The following is a 9,859-nucleotide window of genomic DNA, read 5'->3' as shown; positions in this document are numbered from 1 at the left end:
CACACATCGTTGTAAAATCAACACATTCATCGTTCCACTCAGAATCTAAAATAATTTAATTATTTTGTTGTTAAAGTATAATATAATATAAGTACTTATAGTTATTAATTTTGAAGTTTCTTGAAACTTTCTATGTTTCATTTATATTTGGTCTCTCTTGTAGGTATATTCTGTAATTTCGACATTAACATTTCTTAATATAGGTACTTTAGCTGTTGATGTTTTCAGTGCATCTCTATATATTTTCTCTCCGTGTTTCTGTTTCTTTCGCCACTCTGTTGATATTCTGATATTTATTTTTGTTCTTGCGAGGAAATGATCCGACAGAGCACTACTCCCTCTCATGCTTCTTACATCTCTTATACAGGACTTAGTCCGTGAATCAACTATTATGTGGTCTATTTTGTTTCTTACATATCCACATGGCGAAATCCATGTTTTTTTATGAATATTATTGTGTGGGAAACATGTGGAACTTATAGTCATATTCCTAGCAGCTGCAAATGAGATCAACTAATAGCCATTATCATTAGATTCTTCATGTAAGCTTTCAGATCCAATTGTTGGTTTATATATCATTTCCTTTCCAATTTTTGCATTAAGACCTCCGATCACTATTTTCGGTTTATCAGCTGGTAAAGAATCGTATAGCATGTCTAAACTATCATAGAACTTATTTTTTATTCCCTCAATTATTATTTTTAGTCTATTAATTAATATTTTAGTAATGTATACATTTTGTAACAGTTTTATGATGTAAATAATATTCAAGATTGTAAAATCTAAAGTAGTACGGTCACACCACATTCGACAACAATATTTTATGAGGTTTCAGCCTTTTTAGGGGCCTACTTTCCACCCCACACATAAGAGGAACACTTAGGTAGGTATGCTTTGATCCATGGTCCATACCTCGCGTTATCTCTAGAGATAAGTCGATGGGTTTTGTACAAGTTAGTTAAAATTAATTAACTACACAAATAACATAAATATGACAATAATTGTTTTTACAAAAATTATTTTAATAATAAGTTGAAAGATTAAGATATAAGTTTTAAGGTAATCATGAATTTTGTATTTTACATGTATTTGATTATAACGTGTTTGTAATAATAATAATAATGGCATTAGAATTTCGAATAATAATTATTTTGTTAGAATGTCACAAGACAGTTAATACAAAGAATAATTATTTGTTGTGGACCAAACGTGGTTTTGGGGGATTGAAAAGGCAGCATGGCAAGCATAACATTCTAAATGAAAGGGAAATATAATAATTTAATCATCGAAATACGTCAATTTTTCTATGAAGAAATATAATAATTTAATTCGTATGATTAACGGCCCTCAGGGTTCCGCAACATAGACTTCGCAGCACCCGATTCACATGAACATCACGTGAGTTTAAATTTAAACAAACAAACAAAATACGAGTCTCTAAGAATCGCTTAAAAACATATGGGCCTCACTGGAGGACCCACAATATTCTTCTACAGTGGTGCTAACGCCCTTAAATATTATTATACTTAGTGCTGTCTCGGCTTATTCGCTTCATTAGCCTATTATTGAGAATATTAAATTGTTTATAATTTTTATTGGTTAATAAGTTATCGCATAGGTACAACAGTAGGTTCCAACGATTTGAATTTTTCGTCGATTTTATAACCTTATAGTACAATGGCTATTATTATCATTTTGACGTTTATCATTGTTTGTTTTTATTTTTTACAGAAAGTGCACTTTGGCCGTGAATAGTTTGGAAAAAAACTACTACGATGACATCTAACGACGAGATAACTTACATCGTACCCAGTCTGTTGAAATCGGCTTACCGCGCATGCAACAAGATCCAGCGGGACAAGTTTGACGAGCTGGACGTTCTAGACGTTGACTTGCAGGTTTGTTGTGAGTCACTTTTCCAAATCCTAAAATTGAACATGGAAAATGACTGTCTTGATTCATTCGGCGATAGGCTGTCCATGTTCCGCAAGGTACAGCACTTCAGCAATGACAAGTTCATCAAAAACATCTGCGAGGAGGCAGCGTTTCACGGACACATTGACTGTATGATGTTCGCTCGTGAAATTGGCGTTCCTTGGTACAATTCGGAGTATTACGGTGAATCAGCGTGCTCGCAGGCTTCGGGATCCGGCCACCTCGATTGCCTGATTTATGCACATGATAATGGTAGTGATTGGGACTGGTCAACGTGCAAGGCAGCCGCCACTGGTGGACATCTGGTCTGTCTGAGATATGCACACGAAAATGGTTGCTCATGGGACAAAGAAACGTGTTCTAGTGCTTCAGAAAATGGACACATGGACTGTCTGAGATATGCACACGAAAATGGTTGCTCGTGGAACGAAGAAACGTGTTCTAGTGCTTCTAAAAGTGGACACATGAATTGTCTTACGTATGCTCACCGAAATGGATGCCCGTGGGATGAATATACATGTTCTGATGCTGCAAGAAATGGACAAATGGATTGTCTTAAATATGCGCACGAAAATGGATGCCCGTGGCATGAAGAAACGTGTAAATATGCAGCATTAAACGGACATTTGGACTGTCTGACATATGCACACGAAAATGGATGCCCGTGGGACGAATTTACGTGTGCTGATGCTGCGCTAAATGGACACATGGATTGTCTTATGTATGCTCATGAAAATGGATGCCCATGGGACAGTTATACGTTTTGTTGGGCTGCCCAAAATGGACACATGGATTGTTTTATCTATGCTCATGAGAATAGATGCCCGTGGTCCATAGGTACGAGTTCTTGGGTTGTTAAAAGCGGCAATCTCGACTTTCTTCGATATGCGCATGAAAATGGATGCCCGATGGACGAAAATTTGTGTTCCATTGCTGTGCGGAGTGGAAAACTTGACTGCCTTCGATATGTGCATGAAAATGGATGCACATGGGACGATTATTTGTGTTTTTCGAGGGCAGAACGTGGACATATTGACTGTCTTCGATATGCGCATAAAAATGGAATCCCGTGGAATGAAAATACGTGTTATTATGCAGCGTTATATGGACATTTAGACTGTCTTAGATATTTACATGAAAATGGATGTCCGTGGGACGAAGAAACGTGTAATGCTGCTGCGTATCATGGACACATAGATTGTCTTATGTATGCTCATAAAAATGGATGCCCATGGAACGAAGAAACTTGTTCTAAAACTGTGAAATATGAAAACATGGATTGTCTTAGATATGCTCATGAAAATGGATGTCCTTGGGACGAAAAAACTTGTTATAAAGCTGCCAAATATGGACACATAGATATTCTTAGATACGCGCATGAAAATGGATGCCCGTGGGACGAAAATACGCGTAACACATGGGGTAGATATCTGGAATGATTATTAAATGCACATAAAAATGGATACCCGTGGACCAGATATGTGGTGGTGTTGAAAAAAAAACTTAAAAATTTAGAAGGATAAAATGGATTTTTAAAAACATTCAAACTTTTAAAATATTCAGTGTCCTACGTAAAATGGAGTCACCCGGTATACATTTTATTTTAAAATATATTGATTGTATCTTATAATATGTGAATTGACAATAAGCGTCAGGTCCTCAGGTGCACAATTTAGTGATGCTCACTCTACGGTAGAGCTATAGATGATATAAGAAATATTATTTCATCCAAAAGTATTTATTTAATATTTTTATTTTTAATAGTGATAATTTATAAGTAAATTAGAATAAGCTATTAATGGTACATGATATAAATGTTTTGCATTGAAAAAAATGTTAATAATTATATTGTGAATTGTAAGGTTATGTGCTGTATTTTACATTAGTGGACTGTATAATACCTACGGGAAAAATTATCGACATATTAAGTTAATTATTCAAACTGGAATATAAAATTAAAATGTTTATCGTTGTGTTAAATGACTTAGGTTTATTTTTTTCTATATACCAAATTGCAGAACCATGAGTGCAAGTCTGATTAGCTTTGAATTTACGATTGATTATACTCCCACACACACAGGATGACCTGAAAAAATCATAAAAAATGGTAGGTGGACAAGTGGGTACGAGCGTGAAGTTGGCAACCCGACTTTATCGTATCGTCACCAAACTAGTTCCATCTTTTTAAAAATGAATTGCAACAATTTGCAACACTGATTAAAAAATCAGACATACGTTTTTCAATATCAAAGTTTCTAAATAAATTATTGTAATGATCTAAAATTGTTACTCCGATTTCCAAGTCCACGAACTTGGCCCACTCACTATATCTGAACCACTCCAAAGGTATGCCAATTAATAGATAATAATTTCCAAATAATGCCAGGTCAGCTTTAAAAACCATCAAGCAGCCTAAAATATATATTTAATATAAGAAATATATAATACCTATATAAGATATGACTAAGTACATTTGATGATATTAAGGTGAACCTTGTTTTAAATTTTCAATCCTTAGCTATAAAAATTGAACATTTTATACATTTTAATATTTTTTCAACTGCTATTGTAACAATATATCAGGAGCCTTGTATAAAATTGTCACACATTTTTACCCAACAAATAAAATTTAATTGATAGTTATGGAAAAAAAAACTAAAAAATTTAAATTTTAAATTGTCAGTAAACAGCTGAAAACAAGTCAAAATATTTTGAAAATTTTATGGTCTATAGAAAATGATAATTTGAACATTGAGTCAAATTTTGATGTATCTGCAGTTATTTGTTAACTTAAAATAATTTGCTAATTTTCGTGAATTTTCCATATTTTGTCTATTTTTGAACTTTATATGCTAATAAAAAAAAATTGTGACTAAGGATTTTTAATATATTTAAAATGTCATTGTAACAATACAGTAGGAGCCTTTTATTAAATTTTCAAGAATTTTTACTCAACGAATAAAGTTTTATTGACATTCATAGAAAAAAAACTAATAAATTTGGAAACTGAAAATGTCCCTAAACAGTTTAAAACAAATCAAAATATTTTGAAAATTTTATCATATATAGAAAATGGAAATATAAACAACCAGTGAAAATTGCGTGTATCTAAGATCATTTGTTTTATAGTTACACCAAAAGCCAAAGTCGATTTTGTTAAAAATCGATTTTGGGTAAAAATGACCGTTTTTCCTAAATTTTTCTTTTGTTTTTCACGGTGCTTTTGAAAACTCCTGGAAAAATTTTACTTTTTACCACCCAAAGTACCAACTAGATTCACTTTCCCATCAGAAAAGATACTGTTGTAGAAAATCCAAGCACTTTTACTGTCATAAATGTGATGACAGACACAAAAATTAAAAAAAAATTAAAAAAAAAAATAAACATCTTTGTAAAAGCAATACATTCACCGTTCCACTCAGAATCTAAAAAAACTAAAAAAATTGGAAACCCTAAAATATATCCGTATACAGTTGAAAATACATCAAAATATAGAACAGTGATAACACTTTGCTCTCGTCTGTTTTTTCTATTTTTTAGTGTGTATGTGCCTCTTCTTTTTATCCATTGGCAATTATCTTAAAAAAATATCTATACCCGTACCATAAGCTCGTACATCGACCATAAGCTAATACGTCTAGGCTATAGCAATGTGAAGAAACCGAGACCTTTGAAATTAATCTGCCTTTCCTAGGCTGATGCCTCAGCTTATTTTCAACTTCAATTCTCAAATACGGAATAGAACAATACCTGAACCCGGTTTTCGTATTGTTCGCGACAAAACCACGCTTGAACGTGAACTTTTGAGTAAAGCTCATTCTGAATTGCAACGTAAAATTGATGACGGCTCTTCAGATCTTTCCATCTCAAATATTAATGGTGTACCCACAGTGATCAAAGGTGGTCCAAAAAACATTAACCCCAGACGAGAAAGAAATCACCACCCAAATTCCACTCAGCTTTTGCATTAGTTCCTGACTTAAGCTCTGGTTTGTATAACTTTTGGAAAAATAATATTAATTGTACCTTATGCTGTTATTTTCATTCTACCTTTAACTCATTTTCATCTAATTTAAATAATATTATAAATAATATTTTATCTATACCTTGATCTAATTATCTAATAATTTTAATATTATGCCTAATAATGACCACTGTTTTAATATTTATTAGCAGAATGTACGTGGCCTTCGTAGTAAATTGTTTAATCTCCAAACTAACTTTACTTTGTTATCATATGATGCTTATATTCTTACTGAGACTTGGCTTTCAGATGACATCTCTAAATTTTTGAATTAGGTTTTGATGGATACTTAATCTTTAGGTGTGATAGAAATGCACGCTCTAGCAAATTTCTTCGAGGAGGAGGTTCACTAATTGATGACAAGAAAGAGCCAAGATTAATCGTAATTATGACCCCATATGACACTTGTGAGCAAGTTCATGTTCACCTCACTCTCCCCGGGGTCTCTCTGTGTTTTTCGCAGCAGTATATTTACCTCCTGGTGCAAACTTTTCTGTGTATGAGAGTCATGTTGAAGCTCTGGACCTGGTCTGGATATCTTCTGAATATGATTTTGGTTTCGTATGTGGTGACTTCAACATTCCCAATGTTAATTGGTCCGTCAGTGATTCGGGTCTTTTCTATACTGATAGTATAACTGATAAGGTCCGTGTTGTTGGCGATCAGTTCAGTCTCCTTCACTTCGTCCAAAAGAACCACATTCTCAATAACACTGGGTCTCTTCTTGACTTAATTTTCACCAACAACGAATCTACCCAAGTCCTGCAGGCTACTGACATTTTAGTTGATGTGACATTTACCACTCTGCCCTGTCCATCTCCTGTCCTTTTCCTTCAACCCTTCCTATGCTTGACGTTAAACACATGTATTACGATTTTAAAAATGCTAACTATGAGAGGATTATTGATAGTTTAGAGAGTATTGATTGGTATAACGCTTTTGGTTCAGGATCGGCAGATCATTCTGCTGATTTCTTACAGAAATTACTGATTGTTCTCATTCATGATTCAATTCCATTACGTAACTTTCGAAATTCAACCATCCAATATGGGTCTCAAGGAGGCTAAAAGAACTTCTTGCTATGAAAAAACAATCGCATAAACAATATAAAATGCTAGGTAGTCATAATTGTTACTTAATCTTCTCTAGACTGCGCGCTCAATGTAAATTTGATTCGAAACGTCTCTATAGTAACTATTTGCGTAACATGCAGGAGCGTTTATTTGTAGATCCTAAATCATTTTGGGGATTCATTCGAAGTAAACTTGGTGTCTCTACAATACCATATGATGTTCATCTTGGGGAGTCTAAGGCTTCCAGTGATCAAGTTTCCTCTTTGTTTGCCTCTCACTTCTCATCTGTGTATGGTGACCCACGGTTTATTTCCAATGATTTATCCAATGAGTTTACAAACCACCAATTTTCATTCCTTCCTTCTAATTTATCCATATCGATTGATGATGTTAATGCAGCACTTAACTCCCTGGCAAATGCTCGTGGTTCTGGCCTGGATGGTATTTCTGCCATTCTATTGTACCGCTGCCGTGCCTCTCTCAGCTTACCGGTCACTTTAATTTTTAATCAATCACTTCTAGAGGGAGTTTTCCCACCTGTGTTGAAAATAAGTCGAGTTACATCAATATTAAAGTCTGGTAGTCCTGCTGATGTTGCCAACTATAGACCCATCTCCAGCCTACCTCTCCCAGGTAAATTGTTTGAATTTATAGTGCTCAAACGAATCGAGCGTTCTTTCTTAACCACTTTATCAATTGATCAACATGGGTTCTTTCCTGATCGCTCCGCTCGACGCGAACAGTCATGTAGATTTTGTTTCTTACTCTCATTTGGCGTTTGAATTGGGTAATCAAGTTGATTAGATATACACAGATTTTTCAAAAGTATTCGACTATATTGACCACAATGCACTTCTTTATATCCTTGATAGGCTTGGTGTTGGAGAGCCACTCTTATCATGGTTTAGTTCCTACCTTAGTGAGCGTCGACAATTTGTCAGCCTCTTTGGCAGGTCATCTGAGCTCTTCCGAGCATCGTCCGGAGTTCAACAAGATCACCTAGGTCCCCTATTATTCAACATTTTCATCAACACCATGTGCTCAGCTGTTTCCCCGTGTCATCTTCTACTTTTTGCCGATGATTCTAAAATCTTTCACACAATAACCACAAATAACGGCTGCCTCATTCTCCAAAAAACCCTTGATAAATTCATTAGTTGGTGTAATGTCTTTAATTTATCTTTTAACATCTCAAAATGTAAAGTTATGACTTTTTATCGCTCTAAGTCAATGATGTCTTTTGACTATAGGCTAGGAGGTATTCAACATTTCAACGTGTTAGCCAGGTACAAGATTTAGGCATTTTATTTGTACCTTCCCTTAATTTTAGCCCTCATATTGATTATATTATGTGACCACCAAAGCTTTCCGGTTTTTGGGATTTATAAGACGTCACTCATCCAATTTCAGTTCAAACAATTGCATTCTGGCTCTCTATTATGCATTAGTCCGTTCAGTTATTGAATACGGGTCCAAACCATCAGTTTGGTTACCATATACTTCCGTTGATATTTGTCGGATTGACCTTGTTCAAAATAGTTTTATGCGTTTTGCCGGTCATTGCCTCAATATCCCACATCTACCACATGATTATGAGCCAATAAGTCAAGCTCTGAGACTTGAATCCCTTTCCATTTAGGCGTGATAATTTTGGTATCACTTTTATTAAAGGTCTGATCGAAGGTCAAGTTGATGTATGCAAAGATCCGTAGTCGAATTTAGAAAGTATAAGTGACTTGTATATAGTTAATAGAACATGAGTTTTGGAACCCCATGGTGTGTGGGATAACATTTTTATAATATTGAGACGTGGAGAAATTGAGTTTTTCAAGGAGTTGATGTGGTGGGTCCAGGAGCATCTTTTGTCGAATGTAATGCCGAGTATTTTAATAGTATTATAATTTATTAATTGGTAATCACCCATTTTTAGGTTTATAGAGTTTTGATTGCGCCTACGTATAAATACTATGCATTGTGATTTTTCAGGTGATAAAGTGAAGCCAGATGTCTGTGTCCATTTAAGCAGATTGTTGATGGATTGTTGTAGGTGGGTTTGGACAGTTACTAAGCTCTTGCTTCGGCAGTAAATATTAAAATCATCCGCGTAGAGGGTAGAATGGACAGGTGGAGAGATGTTCTGTGTGATATTGTTGATGGCTATAAGGAAAAGCGTAACTGAAATTGTAGATCCTCGAAGGACTCCGTTAACCTGTGAGAAAGTCTTGGATAGAGTTTGGTTGATTCTTACTTGAAATGTTCTTGTTTTAAGAAAATTACTGATAAAATTGAACATTTGGTTTTGGCTTAGTACTTTAGTGACACATTTTAAAATGTGCGGTTTCCATGTTGTATCGTAGGCTTTCATCAAATCAATACTAATCATACCTAAGTATTGATTTTCGGAGTATGTGTTTTGTATTTCTGTGTGTATTTTGGATAGACAGTTATATGTACTTTTATTTTTCCGGAACCCGCATTGTTCGGGGGTGAGATAATAAGACTGTTCTAAAAACCATATTAATCGTTGGTTAACGATTTTCTCTAGAAGTTTACATAAGGTATTTAAAAGTGAAATGGGCTGGTAACCTTCAGGTGAGAATTTGTTTTTTCCTGGTTTTCTTATAGGTAGATGATACTGTTTCTCCAATTTTGTGGAAATGCGTTGTTGTTCTAGATGGTGTTGTACATTTTTAGTAGTATTTTAAGTGTGTCGATGGTAAAGTTTTGAATAAAGCTATAAAGGATATTGTCTGGTCCGGTACTCTTGCTAGTACATTTTTTGAGAGTTTTCAAAACTTCATTGATTGTTATAGGGCTGTTTAAGTAA

General features: G+C 34.5%; 2 protein-coding genes across 3 annotated transcripts in view; both read left to right on the top strand.

Annotated features, from left to right (window-relative positions):
• Window positions 1-3,918, top strand: part of LOC100160161 — an 11,720-nt gene extending 7,802 nt beyond the window's left edge. The window contains exons 1-2 of one of the 2 annotated variants that reach the window (XM_008188644.3): window positions 1,762-1,898; window positions 1,973-3,918. In XM_008188644.3, coding sequence (XP_008186866.1) covers window positions 1,980-3,374 — 1,395 coding nt within the window. In that variant the 5' untranslated portion in view covers window positions 1,762-1,898; window positions 1,973-1,979 and the 3' untranslated portion in view covers window positions 3,375-3,918. Of the gene's footprint in view, window positions 1-1,731 lie in introns of those variants that run through there. The other variant, XM_003247057.3, reaches the window with a different exon arrangement.
• Window positions 3,919-7,166: 3,248 nt separating this feature from the next.
• On the top strand, window positions 7,167-8,035 carry LOC107884755. The gene is made up of 2 exons (XM_016807541.1): window positions 7,167-7,665; window positions 7,905-8,035. Exons 1-2 carry the CDS (start codon window positions 7,167-7,169, stop codon window positions 8,033-8,035), a joined length of 630 nt encoding a protein of 209 aa, XP_016663030.1.
• Window positions 8,036-9,859: the final 1,824 nt, after the last annotated feature.

Source organism: Acyrthosiphon pisum, chromosome A2, assembly GCF_005508785.2.
Source record: "Acyrthosiphon pisum isolate AL4f chromosome A2, pea_aphid_22Mar2018_4r6ur, whole genome shotgun sequence".
Lineage (NCBI taxonomy): Eukaryota > Metazoa > Arthropoda > Insecta > Hemiptera > Aphididae > Acyrthosiphon > Acyrthosiphon pisum.
This window is presented reverse-complemented; position numbering and strand designations above follow the sequence as displayed.

Excerpts from the sequence above, each read along its gene's own strand:
- LOC107884755 (XM_016807541.1), top strand. The coding sequence starts at position 7,167 with ATGCAGGAGCGTTTATTTGTAGATCCTAAATCATTTTGGGGATTCATT. Across the intron at positions 7,666-7,904 it reads CTCCAGCCTACCTCTCCCAG|GCTTGGTGTTGGAGAGCCAC; the intron begins GTAAATTGTTTG and ends TATCCTTGATAG.